This window comes from Nyctibius grandis, chromosome 1, assembly GCF_013368605.1.
Source record: "Nyctibius grandis isolate bNycGra1 chromosome 1, bNycGra1.pri, whole genome shotgun sequence".
NCBI lineage: Eukaryota > Metazoa > Chordata > Aves > Nyctibiiformes > Nyctibiidae > Nyctibius > Nyctibius grandis.
The window spans coordinates 46,896,292-46,919,633 of NC_090658.1; the positions used below are offsets into that span (position 1 = coordinate 46,896,292).

The 23,342-nt window shown below is 40.2% G+C and overlaps 1 protein-coding gene across 1 annotated transcript; it reads left to right on the forward strand.

The window, feature by feature from the left end:
* The first annotated feature begins 1,593 nt into the window (after positions 1-1,593).
* On the forward strand, positions 1,594-23,342 carry RAB4A (RAB4A, member RAS oncogene family). The gene is made up of 8 exons (XM_068400402.1): positions 1,594-1,781; positions 10,284-10,364; positions 11,533-11,647; positions 13,132-13,194; positions 14,412-14,566; positions 15,510-15,605; positions 17,566-17,726; positions 19,846-23,342. Exons 1-7 carry the CDS (start codon positions 1,751-1,753, stop codon positions 17,679-17,681), a joined length of 657 nt encoding a protein of 218 aa, XP_068256503.1. The 5' UTR covers positions 1,594-1,750; the 3' UTR covers positions 17,682-17,726; positions 19,846-23,342.

The window sequence follows — 23,342 nt, forward strand, 5'->3', positions numbered from 1 at the left end:
GGGAGGGAACAGATGGACAGGCTGTTGTGGTGAAGTCTTAGTGCCCCTTGCTGCCAGACTAACCAGGCTCACAGGGGAATTAATGAGACATCAAAGAAAGAATAGTGATCAAGTGCTATTGCACTCAGCAAGTTTATTCAACAATCTGACTTTCCTTGGAGTTTATCTTGGAGGTAAGAAAAGCAATGCTGAAGCCAGGAGCTCTGCAAAAAAACCTCCAAATCCCTGTTAGCTTATATACACCATGTCCCTCGAAGAGATTTGCCGCAAAAGGCTCAGCCTTTGGCTGAAGTGCTGGCAACTGTGAGGGCGAGGGTGATTGATAGAAAAATCAGAAATCTCCAAACCCTCTTGCTTTCTAACTTTCCTCACCGAAATGGGAAGCTAGGTGCGGCTGGGTAAAGAGTCCGAGAGAAAACTCAATAACACTGGAGTGTCATTAAGCAGGCATTCTTTACTGCAGCGCTGGGCAGCACTGGGGGTTATCCACCATGAGCGCTCCGACAATTTTGCAAATTTTTGGAGACCATATACCATAAAGTTATACATAGTCACAGAATTCCCAAGAACTCATTTACATAATAATGAGATTTCCTGAAACTCATTAATACATGTGAATGTCCATTCCACATGCACAGTCATTTTCCCTGGTTGTCAGGAGTCTTCAGATGAAGGCTGATAGTCTTCCTCACTGTGTTTGCTTACTGACCCCTGCTTCTGCGCAAACTCGGTCTGGGGATCACGTAGGCCATGTCCTTCAAGGCAGCTGTTACAACTCCCTTATCTTTAGGTTTCCGTGCCTCTGTTTTCCCAAGGCCAAGTTGTCTGAAGTGAAATACAGACATCTTAATTACAAGCTATCTTCTAAAGGCCCAATTGTCTGAAGTGAGATGCAACCACCTAAATTACAAAAGCTCCTCTTTGTTTATTTATATAACTAGGCTAGTCGAGTGTCTAAGGTATTTACAACATCCTCCTTGTTCTTGGGGCCCCAACCGTTTCAAGCACATGGATGGCATTGCACAGAATCTGGGGTAGGCGTTTCAGGACAAAAGCTGGGACAGTGGGATACAGTTTTCAGGAGGGACTGTCACAGGGAGGTTCTGCAGCAGGGAAAAGAAGTTTGCATGCTCCCTCGCAGGAAAGTCAACCGCAATCGGTTCTGATTCGAGACGCTTAAACCGTGCCAGAACTGCGGGACTATTCGTGGGGGAACTTCCAAGCGACGCCAACGCCATGGGGCTCCCAACGCGGGCACCAGGGCGGCAGGGCGGATGCTGGGAGGAGGCAGCTTTCTGTGAGCAGGGACACGACCGGCGCGGCCGCCGCCACCCCACAGCCCTCCCCACCTCGGCCGGGGGCGGGGGGAGGACACCGGGGTGACACCGAGCCCGCGCGCGCCCCCACCCCGCTGGCTCCGCAACCCCGCCGCCCGCCACGTGCGCCTCGCTCTGGTGACGGCCGCCGGCGGGGGGGAGGTAGGGTCGCCGGCCACGAGCCCGACGCGCCTGCGCGGGGAGGCGGGGCTCGCGCCCGTCACGGCCGCCGGCGGAGGGCGGGGTGGCCTAGGCGCGCGTGCGCAGGGGCGGGCGCTGCTGGCGGGGCTGAGCCGGGCCGCGGCGGTGGTGGCCGGACCGATCCGCTCCCCTCCCGGCCCGTTCGGCGCTGCCGGGCCTCGACCCCCCGCCGCTTAGCACCGGCCCCGGGTAGGGGAGGAGGCGGGGCAGGGGGGCGGCTCGCCGTTCACGAAATGTCGCAGACTGCCATGTCCGAGACCTACGGTAGGAGCCGGGGGCGGGGCGGCGTGGGGGGACCCTCCTCTTCCTCCTCCCCTCCCGGGGAGCGGGCCCGGGCCCGGGCAGTCGCCTCCTGAGGAGCGGGGAGGCGGCGGCGGAGCGGGGGCTGAGCCGGTGCGGCGTGAGGCGTGCAGCTGCGGCGGCGGTGGCGGCGGCCCTGCGAGCCCCGGCGGGTTTCTCCCCCCGGGTGCTGGGCTTGGCTGGCGTTGCCGGTGTGAGCGGGGTGCGCTGCAGCGCCCCGCCCCGCCCGGGCTGACACGGCGGCGAGCGCTCACGGTCCGCTGTCGTGGCGTGGAGGTGTTGGCTCGCGGTGTAAGTGAAATGTAGGCGAGGGGACTTAGGCACCACTTGTCACGGTTAAGTGAATTGGGAAGGGAAGTTGCAGTGCGGGTCCTCTGGGAGAAACTGCACGTTTCTTTCACTGGAGACTGTTCTTGTGAGGGTCGGCTTTGGATTGCAGTCCTGTTGTCTTAGGTGTGCAAGCATCAAAAAGAACTGTGAGAGCGAGCGAGGGAAGAAGATCAGCGAATATGTTCATATGTCGCTATGTTAGCATGGATGGCTGACTGCCACTAGTAGGAAAACATGTGAAGGAGTAAGTCGGAGTGCAGACACACCCTGTCAGTGCCTTACAGGGAAGCATCAGAGAAGTGAGGAATGGAAAAGGTAAGCAGAGCTAGTATTGCTGGCTAGGTGGAGGAGATGGGAAGTGACTGAATAGGATTCATTTCTCTTCTTTATAACTTTACCTTAAACAATTCTGTTTGCTTGAATCAGTTTGCTTGTGCTCCCCTTTCCGTAACATATAGTTCTGTAATATTTTTCAGCATAAAAATGCTGTCATACATGTAAACATTTTCGAAGTCCATATGACAGGTCGTTGGAAAGTAAGATCAGAACTGAATACTGTGATAAACCCTTTCACTTGTCATTTTCTAGCTTTGTCTGTTGCACCATCTGATCTTCACTAGCTTTTCAGACTTCAGAGCTGGATGTGCATCCTCTTGCTTTTAGAGCAGAACCTTGAAATATGGAATAGTTCGGATAATTACAGCAAAATTGGACACAACTGCCAACTGCGAGGGAGGCTGGCATGGCCGTCAGGAGTTCTTATTAGTAGGCTAACTGACCTGATTATTTCTGCTATGTAAGTCAGTTTATTTTCAATACCCTGGTCATCAGTGCTAAAGATGTTTTGTCCCATTGGTCAGTGCTTTGGTGTACAGCAAATTCACAGAACTAAGGGGCAAAATGAGGCAAGAGTGTGGGGCAGCCCTTGAAGTGCAAACGTTAGGGTATCAAGACCCTGCTTTTTTTCCCCCATACTTTCTTGAAACATATAAAACTTACATGTAGAAACCAGAGAGGTGTGCTCTGTTGGTTTAGATGTGAGTTTGAACTAATTCTTCATGCTCTGAACTCTTGTGATCAAGAACTGGGATTATAGTGGGATTGGTGGTCTCTAAGCAAATGAATGAGTGGACAACCAGAGATGATGGACAGAATTTCAGCAGTGCTCCTCTTCTGATGCTGTAATAGTAAGCAAGCTAAATAGATGATTGTATCTGAAACAAGTACCTTTCAATGTTTTTCGCATCGTTCCACTGGTGCAAAATAGCAATTGTAAGCCCACTGTAGCTGTTGATACTTTCTGATTGTTTTGACGTCCTAGAAGACAAGCCCTTAAAATTGAAAGTTCACGGTTGTTGTGGTCTGTTCCTTTTATTTGTTTAATTTTTGTTTGGTATATATCTCTTATAGTGTCAATGTTTGTTCTATTCATACACAAGCTACAAAAATTCTGAGCTAGAATACTTGAGAGTGTCAAGGTTTAGAGTTGACAGAAGTATAAAAACTGAGTTGTAATATAAAATGTAACAATGGCTGTACCATCTCTGACCATATGTCCTGGTTTGGCCTAAACCAGGCCAATTTTCTTTTCAGTGATTTTTACTTTCAGCTAAGCCTCTTCTAAGTAACTGCACTTTCTGAAAGTAACTGCATGTTTTGCAGACAGCGTCTGCTTCTAGGACTGATAACGCTCGAAGTTTGTAGTTATCACTGAGGCACCGGCAGGGATGTTATGCAGAAAAGCTCTTGCTGTACTTCTTAGAGAAACCAAGGTCACTGCTAAATTCCTCACTGCTTACGAGTGAAGAGCCGTAGAAGGGGGGTCACACCTGCAGGGAGGAGCGGACAGGACAGGTGACCCAAAACTGACCAACGAGGTATTCCATCCCATGCACGTCATTCTCAGTATAAAGTGGGGGGATCACGAGGGTCTCGTCCCCTTTGCTATGGCCGGAGTCCAAGGAGGACTCTGTCCGTTTTCCTGCTGTCCCTGATCCGTGCATCCCTGAATCCAGTTCCCGTCCATCACTGAGCTCAGTCTGGGCCTTCCCAGAGCCTGCCCTGCAGTGCCGGTGGGGACATGACCGACATTGGGGCAGCTTGATCTTGGTTTTGTATATATTTTTATATATTTAATTATTTCCACTATTATTATTGTTATACTCTTTTTCATTATTATAGTTCATTAAAACTGTTTTAACTTTCCAATTCATAGGTCTCCCTTTTCTCTTTCCCTTCCCCTTCAGGGGAGGGGGGGAGACACCGGTTTAATAGCCAGCCCAGCTTTAAACCGTGACACCATAACAGTAACCAATATTTGATTTTGCAGTGTCCTGTCCATGTATGTAGTAGCCCAACTGACAGTTCAAAGTAAACAGTATGATGTGATAAAATCGTGGATCTTCTGTGCTTGATGAACTCTCTGGGGTTTAGTGTGCTCACTGTTGTAACAAAGGGTGGTTTGTTTCTGACCAGCTGTTACAGTGATCATCAAGGATGATAGAAGTATTAGGGCAGGTTCTCCCTGGTGACTGACATCGGTGGTCACTGTGTCACCTCAGTGCTGGAATCCCTGTAGCTACTGCCCTTATAGATGCTTATTCATGAATTGGATTTTTCTTCTTCTCACCTGGGTTATGACCCATTCTAATTATGTAACCTTAAGCTTTTCATCCCATACAGATAGGCTCAGGAAAGTGGTTGGAGGTTTGGGGTTTTGTTTTAATGTCATTTTGCTGTCTGACTTTTATATGACTTTAATTTTGCTGTGAGGTTTCAACTTCTCTTCCCTTTGAAAGGGGGGTATTTTTGTCAATGTTTTTCTCAATTCATGAGAAATAAAGAGCCTTCCTTAGGTCTATCCTTTCTGCCTACCATACCTCATTATCCACCTCAGTTAATTTACATGTCTCTTCCTGTTTCTTTTCTTCCCTGAGTTCTTTTCTCTGTCAAATTCTGTCTGCTTTGAACCTTTTCTATTCACCCAGTCTTCCCAACTATTTCTGTCACTTACTGTTACTCTTGTCTCTTCCCTCTCTTCAAACCAAGATCTGTAGCCTCTCACAGTCTTGGCACTAAATTCTTTGTTGCAATCCGTATTTTCTCTCCTGTAGATCTGTTTCATCAGTTATGTATCTTCTGTTCTTAGCTTTCTAATCTGTTTATCCCTTTCCTATGTGATCAATTTATTTCCCTTATGAAGTGCCAAAACCAAAACAATCATGAATAGAAGAAAACTGCAAATTTTGAGACTAAGTTTAAAAAGAACATTTTACTGCTGCTTATGGGAGAGGAGGGTCATTCTTTAAAAAGTTTAACTTGTAATGTTGGCAACAAATCTCTTATTCATAGGAAAATTCTTTTAACTTGAGTTTTCTGAGATGCCAAGGCCTCTCTGCTATCATGTAACAATACGTGCATGCATTCTCCTGCTTCCCAGTGCAAAATGTGTGCGGTTCTGTGTTATGGTAAATATAGAGTGACGTAAAAGTAGCTTACCCTTAATAGGTAAATGCAAAGCAACCTTTGGATTTTAAATGGTAGAAGGATAGAAGAAAGGTGGTACTACCTTTGAGTAAATGTGATATGTAAGATTCCAGTCCAATCTCTTCACTCCCTACTTCCTTGTGTTTTCTCCACCAGTATCTACTACTCCCAGTCTGGTCACATGAGTTTATCAATCTCTGTCATTGTCAGAGAATGTATAGTCTTTCTGTCCATTTAAAAATATTCCTTTTTGTTCTGGACAATTTGATTCATCCTCTTCTCCCCACCCCCCCACACTTATCTGACAGTCTCTGCGTTTATCACCCTGGCCTTCAGTTTATTTTAAATCTGATTTTATTGCTTAGAGGGCATGGCTCTTTTGCTTGTAAGGAAGCAGATCTTCCCTCTTTCAAGCATTCATTATGCAGGTTGGAATAGAGCCAAGTTTATCTGTTCTACTTGTTTACCTTGTTAACTCTTATTGCTAGAGAAAGGAGTAGGCAGGGAGAATAGCTCCTCTCTTCTCTCATTTAGAGGCAGCGTATGCTGGCAGGAATGCTTCAGAGCACTCTTTCCTTATGCAGACTGCTGCAAAATAGAAGATGTCTAACTACGAGAAGATTTTTTTTCCATGGTGTGAATGAGAGTTTCCAAAGGGTCAGCATGGGTGAATATAAGTTTCTACTCTTTATCCAGGAGTTGGAAGAAGACCGAACTGAGATTGAGGATATAATCTGGTCTTTTCTTTCCCGTTCTGTATTAGCAAGCATATAAGAAACAATTTAATTCTCATTACATTTTAGAGACTAAGCTGCAGTAGCTCAGAAGCTGTTCAATTATTCCTTCAGATGGAGTAAACTTCAGTCAAAGGAGGAGGTTGGATGTCTGGGGGTGGTTTCCACATCAGCCATCTGTTTTTGCTAATACTTGAGTCAAAGCCCACAATTGCCTCCCTTCTCCTTTCCCCTCAGCTCCTCCTCCCAAACATGTAGTTCAGCTGCTGGTGCATCTTTGGGGTGCAGCCACAGTTTTACTCCTTTTCACCTATGCTAGAAAATAAGTTTTGTTCCCTGTACCCCTTAGTTTGGGATCAGGTGATGCATGTAGCTCACAGAGAGGAATAACTTGTTTCTTTATATTGCCTTATTTCCTTAAACAACTGTGCTGTGCTATCTTTCATCTCTTTATGCTTTCTCTAGTGCACGTCTTGTAATTCTTTTTCCTTTTGGCACAGAGTTCGGTTTTTGTTCTAAATCCTTTCTGTATAATGATGATCTTATTTACAGGCAAAGTACTTGAACTTTTCGAGACCTTTTCAGTAGCTAGAGTGGTAGCAAGCTTTTGTAACATCCGAATGATGTTGCTTTTCAGCTTTTCCATGAAGGAGGAACAACAGAATTCAAAAGAAGAACTTCTCTAGGGTGGCAGCCTTGGCAGCTAACTGGAATGACATGACTTAACTCTTCTAGGAAGAATGGAAAGAGGAGACCAAGAGGAAGAGCAATTAAGCAGTAGTGTAAACACTAGAATATGAGTTGCATTTGGTAAAATTGCAAAGAATGAATACATACAAGTTTTTCCCGAGTGTGAATACACAGTTATGTTACAGTTGGGCTAAAAGAAGCTATCTGTCCAATCTCATTCAGTTTCTGTGTTGTTGAACTGTGCTAAATTTTCAGATACATCTGTACAGTTCAAAGAGAAGGGTTTTCATGTCCTAGATCAAACAATTAAAAAGTTATAATAATGTAATTGATGTGGTTCCCATTATCATACAGAATGACATTATAAGAAAGAAGTTCCAGAATAACAAAATGAAAAATGTCCTCCCTGTTCTTAACCTGGTGTTACCATACTTGTTAATATGCTAGGCTCTGAACTTAAAAACTCATTAAATATGGATATTTGTGACTTTTGATGTTGGCAAATCCCTTTTCTTGTCCTTCCTTGCAGTTGATTACGTGCACTGGAACAGGCTGCCCAGGGAAGTGGTGGAGTCACCATCCCTGGAGGTATTTAAAAGCCGTGTAGCTGTGGTGCTTAGGGACATGGTTTAGTGGTGGACTTGGCAGTGTGAGGTTAATGGCTCGACTTGATGATCTTAAAGGTCTTTGCCAACCGAAATGATTCTATGATTCTATTTAAAGCCATGAATATAAAATCCTCAAATATTACTCTTGCTTCCAGAGCAAAATATAAGGCACCTCAACTTAAAACACTTCAGGAAAAAATCACTGCTGTCCTGAAGCTATTCCAGTCAGTCAGTCCCTGACAGCAACGCCGTTGTCTCAGTTTCTCACTGGCCTACAGCCTGTCTGCGCAGAACAGAGCAGCGTGTTAAATTTGCTGTTTGGCATGGTTTGGTGGGTTGCACAAGTATGGCTCCGTGAACCACACTTAAAAAACAGTGCCTACGATCACAGAGAAAGTTAGTGTAGGAAAAGAGTTTTGGTTTTATTCTTTTCCTGGTTCAGTTTGACGGTAGCTATTATACTACTGTCAATAATATGAATCTTCCATGGAAAAAAGGAATGCAGACTTGAATTTTGTAGTTGTTTTTAACAAGAAAATCTGACAAACAGCATTTACCAAATACATAGGAGAACCAGTTTCAACTGGATTTCAGATTTATTTTTGGAAAAACTGCAGAGACCAGAAACAGATTATTTTGATTGTGACTATGTCTCAGAACATCTCACATTTTGAGGAACTCAGAAAGTGGTAAAACCAGTGAGATTACACACACCCACAGTAGTTTAAATATACATAAAGGTACACAAGGCAGCTGACTAGTGATATTTAGTCCATAAAAAGAGAAACTTGGCTTTCTTTTAGAGATTATTTTTTTCTTAACCTGACCCTTTGGGGCTATTTATGATATCTACATTTCATACTAACAGTGAAATTTAATAGAATGAAGCATTCTCAGCTTCACCGTGTTTTACAGTTGAGATGACATGAAGGGCCCTTCTTTACAGGAGGTAACACACAAAATTTTCACAACCTGAAGCAAAATCCTTTTTGTAACTATTTTTTTCATCCAGAAAGCATGAGCAGCTGGGTGGGGGCGTGAAGAATGAGAGGAGTTTGGAACAGAATGTCTTGAGCGTATAAATGGTCATATTCGTGAGCAAGAAACAGCAGTCTCTTTCTGAGAAGGGTAGAATACAGAATCTATACCGAGCCTGTTACAACATTTGAAACAAGAAAAATCATGCAAAAGTAAAATGTAAAAAAGCAAAAATCCTTGGTAAAACACTACCTCATTTTAAATATTAATAAAATTTGGAAGACAAGTGACGACAAAGGATGGTGGACATTCCCAGGATTCATAGCCCTCTGTTTTGCTATTGACTTTTCAACAGTGGGAATTTTCTTACCATATGAGAAACTTGCTTGTTGCTTTTACCATTGCTAGGAGGTTATGACATTTGTTAGAACAACTAGCAATTCCTGCGTGAAATGGAATGAGCACATAGATTTTTGTGCATGTTAAATTCAATTCGTAAAACTAAAGACTCAAGCGAGGTTCTGCTAGAGTAATGTACCAGTGCTTTGACTTGCTTAGCATAGTGTAATTTGTTCTTACTCTGCCATCCCCTGGGCCAGTATCTGTGTAACCCATTTGACAGCTCTGAACTGTTTTTATTGATTTTTGTAAACTTAATCATTTTCATTGCATGTTTACCTGATGTCTTCTGGAGACCTGCTATGTTTATGAGAGAAACTATGCAATAAAGTTGTAAAGATGACTGTAAAAAAAGCTGCTGCTGATAGAAAAACAAATAGTGAATCTTGCACGAACTGTAAAGGTTGCCTTGATGACTATATGCTAGGGGAAGCGATTGTAAACTCTCTAATCGCAGTGTGTCAGTGTATTTGTTTGAGAGTGGTAAGACAAGGAAGCTTTTTTCAGTCTTTAGCCAAACTGAAAGCAGATCTGAGGAGGTGGTATTAAAGCATTATACGTACCTGTTAAAACAGTACAAATGGACCATAAATCTTGAATACAGGTGATACTAATGAACAGTGATGTAAATGGCTCATAAATAGGTACCTGTATCTTAATTTACCACGTGGAGGAAATGTGAAAGCAGGCATCCCAGCATAAAAACTACTTCTGGCCTGTAAATATTGTTAGTTTTTCCAGATTTACCAGTATTAAAACAAAGTATTAGTATTAAGCAGTTAATATAGAGAAGTTCAAATTAATGTGAATAAAACAAAAAAATACAAAAATTTTTAAAGTACAAAACCATAAATTTTAAGAAACAACATCATTATATAGGGCATTTGTACTGACTATAGCTATTAGCTTACATAACCGTTAAAACAGGTTGCTGGAATACAAGCCAACCGTAATTCAGCCTATTCTAACTAACTTAAAATTCAGCCATTTCCATCTTTTCTTGTCATTCTTCTATCTCCATAAACAAATACTATTCTTAGCTCTTACTTTGTAACATCGCTATTGAATGCCCTGGGTTATTCTTCAGATTTATTATTATTTTGCTAATTTTTTCATCTGTTCATTTCTCTGAAATAACAGCTGCTAGACAATAAATGGCTTGTGTACTTGGTGTTGTAACAAAAATGGGAGTGCGTACTAAAATTTAGCAAATTTTTTTGTGTGTGTCTTTTAATCTTCAGATTTCCTGTTTAAGTTCTTGGTCATAGGAAATGCTGGAACTGGAAAATCCTGTTTACTACACCAATTTATTGAAAAGAAATGTGAGTATATGTGAGCACAGTAAGAGTTCTCCATTGCTTTGTACCACAGATGAAGGCTCTGCCTACATGAGTATCTATTATTTGTATGGAAGTTCCTGTAGTTCTCTTATTTGTATAGATGAGGATTTTGACTGAGAATTATGTTCAGAACCGTGCTGTAAATCTTTATTGCACGCTGTTTCCCTCTAATTGAAAGCCTGGTATTGAGCAGTATTCTCCATTACTCTCAAATAAATATAACAGGATGTTGATGAAAATACAGACTTACTTTTCGTGAGAATTATTCTTGCGGGTATGAGCTTCCCTAGATATGTAGCAGAGACTTGAATCTTTTAGAAAAAGTACTGAGCAGATGAAAGAAAAGTTGAGGTGCTTGAGTAGATTTAGAAAGCCTGTTGGACAGAACTCAAATCTCCCAACATCTAGACTCTAAATAAATAGACACCCTGTGTTCTTTCTTAAGGACTGTGTTCTATGATAAGTACTGGTAGAGACTCCATTGTAAATGTTATGTAGGGATGAATAGATGATATAAAAGAAAATTTCCTGTTGGGTAGTGCATTTAGCATCACGATTAAACAAAAATAGTATGCATTTGGAAACCTTTGTAAATCCAAGGTGACTGTAATCACCAGGGAACACTACCTGATTCTGTGATTGAGCTTGAACTGTGACCTTGCTTCTAGTATGGGCAGTTATATATTGCTGAGACTCTGTGATACCAACAGTGTACATAAAGCAAGTACCTTAACTTCATGCTTTAACGGAGAAGTAGTTCTTGCTTATTCATGGGCAAGACTGTGTCTTTTTGTGTTCTACTTTCCCATGAATTTTAACTTTAAATTGCATCAAAGCATTAGAAGACAGCTGAGAACCAAAAGTTGTCTTGCAGTTTCTTAATGGGAACTGGGAAAGATTTGATTAAGGCAGGCCTTTCTAGTAGTAATTCTGAATTGAATAGGATGTTCAAAAATTGTAAGAATGTTTATTTCTTCATGGTAGTGGTAGACTTATGAGTGGCACTGAATTTGATGGTTCAGGAATGAGTTTGTAATTTGAACACTGGAGAGTTTTGATTATGCCTAAATTGGATTATGTAAACACTATTCACTCTAAATATTCTCCAAATAGTCTGTTGTTTTGTTTTTGTTTTTGTTTTTTTTTTTAGTCAAAGATGACTCAAATCACACTATAGGAGTGGAATTTGGTTCAAAGATCATAAATGTCGGTGGTAAATATGTAAAATTGCAGATATGGGATACAGCAGGACAAGAGAGATTCAGGTACCCTTTTCAATTGTTTTATTAAATGTTTGTTAATAAATTGTTGCTGTTGGTGTTGGGTATTTTCTCCCTGCTTATAATTAGGCATAGTTTCTTGGTCAGTTAAATTGTTTGTGTACTTTCATATTATTAGTTGGGCCAGATCTTTCAACTTGGACATAATGACATAGATCCATTGATTTGAGTAAAGCAATGATGACTTGCAGGACCTGAGGTTCTGCCCTTTCTTTCATTGGGTATTTTCTGTGGTAGTTAAGGTGTATGAGCAGAATATGTGGCTAAAAGTTTGTTCACCAGCCAAACTCAGAATGCTTTTTTAACTAACTGTGTGTGCTTAACTCCATGTTTAGAAGACCTTCTATTGCTTGGAATAAGTAAATGCCAGGAAGTTGTAAGCTGTTCAAAATCTGCATGAGAACAATTTCATAGTATAATATTATTTTATTAGAGGGGAAAAATGTCAGTTGTCAAGTTCATTTGCCTAAATACACTAATAGAAAAGCTGAGGTCTCTAAGTTTCTTAAAGAAAAAGCAGTGTATTTGTCAGCTTAGAACCACCAATATGCTTTTAATGCTGTATTTTAACTGTCATACATCTGAGGCGTAGATCAAACTCGATAAAAATCGTATGTATTCCTGAGTACATTCACCATCAAAAGGACATCACAGTTTTTTTCATATTGGGGGGGATATTCTTTGGTTTTATTGTGGGGGGCAGTGGTTAATAAAGGTGAATATGGTGGTAGAAGTCTGAGTCATGGGCAGGAATCCAGATAAATGTCCTGTATTAGACAAGTTCTTTGGATACATCCGTGACTAGGCAAAGCTAGGCAGTGCTATGTAGTCTATTAATGAGGTCTCTCCAGTGTGTTGGCCAGATATCCTGGGATTCTGAGGAGCTTGGAGGCTCTGTACTTTCAGATGCTCATGCAAATTCTGCTCTTTCAAGTTCAAAGTGTTCACAGACTTGCAAGTCCTTTTTTTCCTGTTGCTTTTTATAATCCATCTAATTCTTTGCTTTTTAAGGCTGATCGCACCTCTGTGTACTTAGTCTTTTTTCTTCTTCCTTGCTGCCTCTTCAACTTACGGAGTCTTAAATTGTTCAATGGCACCTACTTTGCTCGTTCTCTCCTCACTGCTGAGAGTTCAAACATAAGTTACTTATGCTATTTTCATGCCACAGATACCACCAGCAGCTTCCAGTTCTGTATCGGGCCATATAGTATGATGATATGTGTAGCTTCAGCAGCACACAGATCATAATGGACTTTGAGAATCCCTCAAAGCTATATTTAGCGAAAACACTGTCAAAAATCCAGTTGTCAATAGTCCATACTTGCACAGCTGATAATGTTGTCTAAAAAAAACACATTTTATTAAAATATGTAAATGAGAATTCTGTTTCGTAATATAGATTGCATTTTGGTAACCCAGATTTGAAACAATGAAGCTACTACAGAAATGTACCTGTAATTCTATTTCAGGTCTGTAACAAGGAGTTACTATAGAGGTGCTGCAGGTGCTTTGCTTGTCTATGATATAACCAGGTAAGAAAGCTAGCAACTTATAGCCTACCAGATACAATTAATGCCTCATGATCTGCCCAAGTACCTAATCCTCTAACTGAGAATGGACAGGAAGAAAAGAAGTAAAAACTATTTCTGTTTTAGTGCGTATTTAAGTTTTAGAACTTGCTTACATGAGATATTATGAATGTCATAAATGTAAACAGTCTCAAAAGGTTAGAAAAATACATGGGAACTGGCCCACCAGGAGCTGTTCTAATCACAGTGGACTAAGTGCAACCACTGACTCAGGAAGCCTTGCAACAGAAACTAAGAGCAGACTTTAGCCACTTTTAACCATGGTAGTACACCCCTCTTTGTGGAAACTGCTTGTTAGTGTGCTGGTATAACAGGTCATCCTCTGGAGAAGCTAGCTCTACCTTAACTATATTATTCCTATTCCTTAACTATAGCCCAAAATTCTGTTCATTTCTCCATCTTTTTATTAATATTATAGGCAGCCAATAGAATACCTTACCATTACACATTTCCACGTTTTTTCCTGGCCCCCATTGACTGATACTTGTCAGATAAGTTTCATGTTGGTTAGTGATGATTAACTAGATCTGTTGCTTTTTGTCCTGTGAGTGGACTGTTCTCTGAGCAGTATTTAAATCAGTGTTTTGTGCTTAAGGTCAGTTGGACTCATCCGTCAGTCTTGCTGCTTGAAGGTTTTATCTCTGACCGCCACTACAATGACTAATGGGGTGTGCAGGGTAATTGCCTGCGATATTATTGGTCTTGACAAATGTGCAGCTTCAGGCACGCAATTCTCCACAAGTGTGGTAAATTCTTACAATCCCACCTGAAGCTTAAGTATCAGATGAATTCCATGTTAAACAGTAACTCATTGTGTTACCCCAAAATTTCATGCACAAAAGGCTGAAACTAGATTAGTGCTTAAAATTTTAGCTTTTCTCATTAATAGGGGATTTTATTATTGTATATATTTATTTATATATTGTGGTTGATTTAGTCTTGCTTTTTAAAAACTTCAAGCTTTTAAATAGTTTCGTGAAGGAACTTAATACTCTTCCCAGTTCATAGCTGGTGTATTGAGATGTGTAGGTGACTTGACTGGCTAGCAGCAAATCGTTGTTTGTCACAAATATATATATATTTGCCTTCTGAGTTTTAATGCAGTGATCTGTTCACTAGAAATGAGTGTGTTCTAATAAAGGATGTCATTTTCTACATAGCCGGGAAACCTACAATGCACTTACTAATTGGCTGACGGATGCAAGAATGTTAGCAAGTCAAAATATTGTGATAATACTCTGTGGAAACAAAAAGGATCTTGATGTAGATCGTGAAGTTACTTTTTTAGAAGCATCTCGGTTTGCACAAGAAAATGGTACGTAGTACAAAATCTTCATGTAGCATTCAAAGATGCTTAATACTTAAAATAATTTATTTTTTGTGCAGTTAGGGAGTACATTGCCCACTGTACCTTGTCACATTATCTACAGAAAAGAGAGTTCTGTCAGTACATGAGGCATAGAGAGAGAACAGTGCCTGCAGTGAGAACTACATGTACTATTTAAGTCTCATTGCCAGTGATTCTTCCAGTCACAGCTGCTACTTAAAAAATACCTTCTGAGTGGAGATATATTCCTTAGCAAATGTAATACAACTTCAGATATTACCTTGCCTTGAAAGGGCTGAGCAGAAAATGAAGAGCACAGTTTCCTAGTTTTCAGCATCTTATAGATTCTATAGATTATAGACAAGGTTGGATGGGCAGGGTACACTTGGAAGCAATGAGTTTTACTCATGGGAAACTGAGTTCAGTACATGGCAGGGATCCAGAGGACTATTACCTGGTCTGTAGTAGTCAGAATTTCCAGTCTGAGGACACATTTCTGTAGCAGCTAAAGCCAGTCTCACTTTGAGCTTCTGTGCTGCAGTCCTGCCATCAGTAAAATCTGGTTTTGCTTTTATAAATCAATTTATTTATAATTGATAGTAGTCTTTTCTACTAACTGTGGCTGCTGGCTGTCCTTTTGCATATAACTTTCTGTTAATGGGAAACTATATGAAGTTCTTTGGTTTCATGCGCTATTTTTAATGCACAGCCCACATTACTATCTTTGGATTCCAACTTTCTAGGGTTAATGTGTAAATTTCAGAGGAAGTATTTTGTGGTTTTGCTGTCAAAGGCTAATATTTCCAGACCATACAATTTAACAATAATTCTCCTTAAGAAAATTTTTATTGTTCCTAGCTTTCATGCTTTGGATTACTATATCAGATATTCCAGACTTGTTTTGAGATTGTTTTTCTGGTGTCAAATGCAGAGCTGATGTTCTTGGAAACAAGTGCACTAACGGGGGAAAATGTTGAAGAGGCTTTTGTACAGTGTGCAAGAAAAATACTCAATAAAATTGAATCAGGTAAATGGAGATTTATATTCTTTTAATGTGGTTTTTTTTTTCCTGAAAAATAGAAGTACACATGGAAATACCACCTTTCAAAGTTCTTTAATAGAATTAACCCAAGAACCCAAATTTCATTGTGGTAAAATAACCCATTTGGTTTATAGCTGCTTCCCACATTTTTTAATAGGAATGGACGTCCAAGTACATCTAAAAGGAAGGGGAGTGTGAATTATGGATGTTTTTACACAGTGTTTAGCTTAACAGTCAGCTCTGAGTGAAGGCTGCACATTCTGTGGGTTGCTATGTCCCTACAAAGATCGAGCCTGACATTAGACAGTTTTAGCAATGCAGAATAAAAACCTCATATCGTGGCAGACGTAACTTTTAGTTCTGCTTCTCATATGTAGCAGGAAATAAAGTCAAGAGAATTTGAACAGTAATACTGAAAATTTCAGGGATGTTTCCTAGCAACTGTGTTCTCTGAAGTGACCTTCCTGCCTCTTGGTTGAAACAATTTTTGCTTTTGCAGATCTAGAAATACACCAGAAGCTTCTCCGTGCAAGTGGGCAGGTTTCTATTGGAGGCAGGCTCCTAAGTGTTAGGTGTCATTACAGCTAATTTGCATTCCAGTTTTCCTCTCTGATCTTCTAGTTGTTTTATATCTTCAAAGTTTTAAGTATTGGCCATATTGAAAAGTCTGTCTCAGATGCTAATTACATATTTTGAATGCCAAACACATTTTAGATTAAAAGAATATGGTATTTTCATAGGAATTTCCTGATTACTGCATCAAATCAATGCCAAACAGCAGCCTTCCTTTGTTTAAAAGGAAACAAAAAACCCAAAGGGCCAAGTATAGCTAGTTTCTCATGATACTGTAGTTTCATGACTGATTTAGAGAGGCATTACCACAACAGAAGTAAGTCCTGTTTTCTGTGAGCTGCTTCCATTTCCTTTGTGCCAGCACACATGCATTGAATCAGGGAAAAACTGAAACTGGAAAGAACCTATGGCAGTCTCTAGGCCAGCTTCCCGTTTAAAGCACATTCAGGGTCAAAGTGAGAGTGAGTTGCCTGGGGCTTGTTGAGGCACATTTTGAGAAGCTTCAGGAACAGAGATTCCACAACAGCCCCTCTGGGCAGTGTCCCCCAGTGCTAAGCAATTGCTGCTATCTACCTAGTTGGGCCCCAGCCTGTACCAGTGCTTGGGGTTGCTCCATCACAGGTGCAGAGCTCTGCATGTGTAGTTGCTGAATTTCATGAGGTTCCTGCTGGCCTGTTCCTCTACTTCAGCCAAGGTCTTTTCTGAATGGCAGCCCTACCCTCGAGTTATCATCTGGTCCCCTCAACATGCTGTCATCTGCTGACTTACGGCTCACGTGTGTGCAATGAACCTGAATAAGTGATCTGAATTATTCAGAGGGATTCTTTGGTTTTGTGGGTTTTTTTTTAGACTAAATGTTTCTAATCTTGTCCAGTCCACCATATAGCCATAAGAACATTTCTGAAGGCACAGGGTATGGAGTAGGCAGAAACAGATACCTGAAGTAGGGAAGGCTGAGATCATTTCCTCTGGGGGCAGTGCTTTATGGAATCCTACTGTCAGATTGATCCATTTTTGTTTGGCTTGGCATCTACAGTACTACTTTGTTTGCATATTAGTCTCTAAAAGCAGGGGGTTTTTAACAGTGTTCACAGAAAACATTTTGGATGTTTCCTTTGTTAGAAGTAGTTAGTGCAAACACATTTCTTGTTGCAACCTAACTTGGAGACATGCTGCTTTGTCATTGTGATTGAAATTACAAGAGAACATGATGCAGGTTTGGAATTGCCTAAAAGTAAACAGAATTGCAATAGATCTCTCCATAACTAGAGCAGAACATCATTATGCCTTTTTTATCTAATGTTGTCAGTTATGTTGGAATGTATTATTTGCAAGTGATCCATCTTCTTGTGACCATTTTGTTTCTCATCAGGAGAACTGGATCCAGAAAGAATGGGCTCAGGTATTCAGTATGGAGATGCTGCCTTGAGACAGCTGAGATCACCACGTAGAGCACAAGCACAAAGTGCTCAAGAATGTGGGTGTTAAAGAAACAAAACACAAATTCCCAAATACTCACTTTAGATACAGAAGGTAAGGTTACAGAAATCTCAGGATGTTGGGTAAATTACCATATTTCATAAATGTGCTGTATCGAGTGCTTGGCTTTTTCACAGTTAGCCTGTAAAGTAGCATAGAATATAGTGAAATAGTGCACAGTTGAATGGATTTTTTATGTACTTTGATTTTTCTTCTACCATCTGCCTGCTAAAGCAAGGCTTACTGAAGTATTTATAGATCTTTGCTTACTCTGAGTAATGCTGTGGAAAACATTGAAAAATTCTGTATTCCTGAAGTGAATTATTGCCCTAATAGTTACCTAATGCACTGTAGAGAAGATGAATCATTTCTCTTGTATTGTGGACAAATACTACTAGAAATGAGAATTCACAAAACGTATGGTGCATTGTCTTGTCCAAAGCGATTATATAGTCTTTTCTGAAAATAAGAAATTTAAAGACTGAAACTTGAAAATTAAAGATAATACTGGATTTCAAACTTCCACCTTTTTTTTCCCCCACCTAAAATCAGCCGAAAGTGGTTGTGATTCCTGTCTGCTATGAGCAGAAATATCAACAAGATAAGAGTGGTATTTGCTGCTTAAGCAGTGTTATCATCTGAAGTAGCTCTTCTAGGGCTGTTGCAGCCTATGGAGTGCGTGTGCAGTCTTCTAAAAGTCTTTCAAAGACATTCTTCAGAAGGGAGAAACAGATTTTTCCCTTATAGCAGTGGTAGGAGAAGAGACAAAAAGTCACACAACCTACTCCCAAGAACAGCTTGGTGGTTAGTCTTTCTTATAAACAGTTGTCCTTAAGACATCTCTCAATATTCATGGATTTTACTTAACTTCTTGCAGTATGTAAGCGAACAGTCCTTGCTCCTTCACTCAGTGAGGGTAATTAAGGAATTGCTGTGTAGTTAATTATTCTGATATCATTAATCCTTATTTCTCTAATACAAGGACAGCAATAGCAAATTAAACAAGTACTGCAGGCATAGTTACTGCATCATTTATTTTTACTATATTCATTTTTCATCAGTTTGAGCAATGCATGCCAGCAAAGCTTTACAGAACATTAAATAAGGCAGCATATAATTCTACATTCTCATATTTTGTTCTGTCTTCTGGAGCTTAGGTCCCGATTAGAGCTCAGCGTTTTAAATAATGGATAGGAATCCTTGAAGTGCTTTTCTCCCTTATTTTCCTCCTATAAAATATCATCCTTCAACTAAGAGACTGCTGGAAAGGGCATTGTCACGGTTTAAAGCTGGGCCGGCTATTAAACCTGCGGCAGATGCTCTCTGTTATCCCCCCCCCTCCCCCCAGAGGGAAAGGGAAAGGGAAAAGGGAGAGAGACTTCTGGGTTGGAAAGTTAAAACAGTTTTAATAAACTATAATAATGAAAAAGAGTATAATAACAATAATAATAGAAATAATCAAATATATACAAATATATATACAAAACCAAGATTGAGCTCCCCTGAAGTCAGCCACGTCACCACCGGCACTGCAGGGCAGGCTCCGGGAAGGCCCAGGCAGGGCCTAGCGACGGTCGAGAGCTGGATTCAGGGATGCACGGATCGGGGGCAGCAGGAAAACAGACGGAGTCTTCCTTGGACACCGGCCATAGCAGAAAAAGAGCGAGACCCTCGTGATCCCCCCGCTTTATACTGAGAATGACGTGCATGGGATGGAATACCTCGTTGGTCAATTTTGGGTCACCTGTCCTTTCGGCTCCTCCCTGGAGGTGCGACCCCTCTGCGGCTCTTCACTTGTAATTAGTGAGGAATTTAGCATTGACCTTGGTTTCTCTAGGAATAAGTACAGCAAGAGCCTTTCTGCACAACATCCCTACCGGTGCCTCAGTGATAACTATAAACTTCGAGTGTTATCAGTCCTGGAAGCAGACACTGTCTGCAAAAACATGCAGTTAGTTTCAGAAAGTGCAGTTACTTAGAGGAGACTTAGCTGAAAGGAAAAATCACTGAAAGGAAAATTGGCCTGGTTTAGGCCAAACCAGGACAGGCGTTAATTTAGTCCAGCTTCGATACAGCTCTACAGGAGTGAATAGTTATTCATCTTATTTCAGGAGTTGAGTTTTCAGATTGATCAGATGTAGAGAAGTGATGGGAGTTCTTGTGTGTTTTACAGCTGTCCTTGCAGATGGGTTTTGAAGAAACAGACAAAGCTTGAAGGCTATGCAGTTTTTAAAAACATCTTTCAACTATCTACACACAGAGCAGACCACTGCTGACAGAAAGGTGTACTGTGTGGTGTGGGGCAGGAATGTTCACGTGACACAAAAGTCTGCAAAGTGAACTTGGTAATTCGGTGGACAATATTAAGACTCATACCTGTATGTAAACATTTTCCATTACCAGTTTTTGTTCTTTCACCTCTAGTTCAAAGCATTGCTATATACTGTAAATAATATAACAGTAAATTTACAAAGCATGGTATACTTATGTATGCTGATAGAATGTTGCACTACAAGCAGTTTAATATTTTATTTTTTTAATCATATAAACAAATTTAACTGAGGTAGGCTTTGTCATGTTTGTTTGTTGCACAGTAGTTTGTATTTATGACTTGAATGATAAAACCACTGACACTGTCAGTGAGGGGTTGTTGTTTTATTTTTTCCTACTTAGTTTGCCACATTCTAACAAGCTGTTGACATGATTGATTCTCAACATATGGTTAGGACCCGTACTTATGTTTACTAATATGTCAAGTTGGAAAAGTATTTTTTATTGATGTTCACATATCCTGTTTTATCACAGTTCTTAAATAACTTCTGAAGTTCTTTTATCGAACTTTGAAAGTTGAGAAAAAATACTTTTAAGTCTCTCAAATGGCTGTTGACTGACTTGGATTTTTTACTTGGTCTTGATGTTTTGTATAGCATTGGCATCATGAAAGTGGAATGTATATGTGAACAGAACTATGCATCTTCTGTCTGTGTGTTGTAATTCTAGGGCAGGGGCAGAGGCTTATGGAGAACTATCGCAGTAGTAGTTCTTCTAACCTCTTATCACAAACAGAGCACTCAGCTGGAGAAATATGACCTCTGTTGAAGCATAGCTGGTGAGGTACAAACTGAACCCAAATGGGTTCTTCTAAAGTATCCTGAATGTATGAAGTTTAAAATACTAATTTCTTTGTCTTAAACTTTCATAAAATACAATTAAGAACTTGAATTTTAAAATCAGACTTTAAAATTAGGAACTTACAATCTGTCTTGCTGGAGCTCCACCTTTGAACTTCATGTGAGTGCACTGTATGTAATGCTGTCCACATTGTCCCCAGGAGACTCGGGTGATGGAAGGAAAAAAGCAAGTGTACTACCTATGTAGTTTGTTCTTCTGTGAAACTCATCAACGGGGATTTCAGCCTTGGTACTGGTTTTTTTTTTTTTTTTTTTCTATGTTAAAACACACAATTCAGACTTTCTTTCCTGCCCTCTTTTTATTGTGGGGAAGAGGCATGGGGCAAGAGATTAGGAATCCTGGCCTCATTCCTCAGCTGGAAGAGACTTGCAGAGGGTCCAAGAGGGAGGACCAAACCCCAAGTATTGCATATCATTTTTACAGTGCCATGACAACTGATCAGGTAAGAGACCTGTAGTTTTTGTTTTGCCAGATAAGAAGCTGCAGAACTAAGCTAGTGTTTCTGGACGTAGCTTAATTCAACCAGTTCAGGGGGGGCAATTTCACTTGCGCTGATGGAAATCACTAGGGACATTTTTACTTAGTTATTTTTGTAAGTAGAAATGGGATGACTCCTTGGAACTGCAAATTAAAACAAAATAATTAATTTTATCAGAACTCAGTATTGAAATTCCAAGGTCAAACATGCTTTATTATTTTCTATATATGAACCTTTTCTATTTAAGGGTCACTTGTCAAATGCATGTTTAAAAACTAAACCAGAAAACTGAACTGATGCTGCAATTTAGAAGGCAGTTAAAGCACAAGAGCAAAGCAAGAATGCTACACAGAGGTGTACCATCTTTCATGGAATTAGAATTGTGTTTAAAACTATTATTTCCTTCATTCTGACACTTTGGTTCAAATGGATGCTTAGCTGAAAATTATACACCTTAGGTCATCCCTGAATTAACAGGACTTAAGTTTGCTTTGTACTTGAAAAGCCTAGGTTTAGTTTTAAAAAGGCTGTTGGGTCCAAAGAATTTTATGTTAGGTCTCTCTCATATGTATCTTGTTATATTTAGGATTGGATTTGCAACATAATCCTTGGGAATAATTATCAGTTATTTTCTTCCTGGTTAAGAGTGTAAAGTATTTTTGAAGCAGCTTAACTGTGCATTTACCAGAACATCACTGAAAGAACTCCAAAGAAACTTACTTGTCTTAATCCTCACTCAATTGATTTTGGCTTCCACTACTCAGAACTGGAAGTAGCTACCAAAAGCAAGTCTTGGTGAGCAGATGTTGGATGTAGTTATGATGTCCTCCACCAGTCCAAAGGGTATATTATTAACTTGAGATGTGTTGTGTTTCTGGCAGAGTTGGGGAGGGGAGCGTGTTGGTTCCAAAACCCCAAACCAGTTTTGGAGTGCTGGGAAAAAGATCAGACAGTGGGGAGTCTGTTTCCCCTTTACAACAATCTAATCCAGTTTCTTGGTGCACTGACAAAAGTGAAAGCTGAGCACTTAATCAGCTGGGACATAGCACAAGTACAGCTAAAGGTCTCTCTCCTGTCACAGTTGCAATGGTTGAAGTGCTTGCTGTTGATCAAAACTTCTTTCCATTATTACAGTACCAGTTGAAAGGAACATAGACTGTTATTTAATTCTCTTGCTTTTAAACAGAAATTTTAGGGGGTTGGCAGGGTTTGTCTTATACTTCTTCCTGTCCTTTTCACTTTACATACAAGACTGGCCTCTAGTATACTTGGTTCTTATGATCATTTTGGTCAAGCACCTGTGGTTAAAAGAAGCAGTAAGCACAGTTCTATTCTTTCTGTAACCAACTGTCTTAAGCTGTCCCCTTCCTACCTGGAAGGAAAGAATAGTGTCAGTATAATGAGCTTTGACATGTTTTTACCATTTTTTTTAAATGTATACTCTTACTGTAAACACATTAACCAGGTTAATGTGCATGTTTTGTAGTATCGCAACTTCTTATGCTGCATATCTCACTGATATTTTAAAAAGAAACTTTCTAAAATGGCAACTCCTGAGGAAAATACTGTTGGAAGCAATAGCTCTCACCAGTGCAAGCTCTATTGCTTACCATTTCTCCTCTGAGGGTTTTTTATTTCTAAAAGTAAACATTATGCCAGTAACAGCCCTAGAGTAGATTTTAAGATTTAGCATTATAGTTCACACAGTAAACCAAACCTAGCTCACCTAAACAGTAAGTGATAAATAGGTTAAATTATGTATGTTTTTAGTGTAAAATTCTTACTTTACCAAAGCAAGATTGCTTGGAGTTTTACATGAAATAATACCAGGTACCTATATCCTAGAATTTATTGGATGTGGAGCTTTAGCTGTTCAGATCTTTAAAAGATTTAAATGTCTTATTAAAGTCTATGTCTTGCCTTTTAATCAGTCTGTTGGCCTACACTGTTCCATTTAATGCTTGTATGTAGCACCAAATAAAGAATCTTTCTTGATTTTT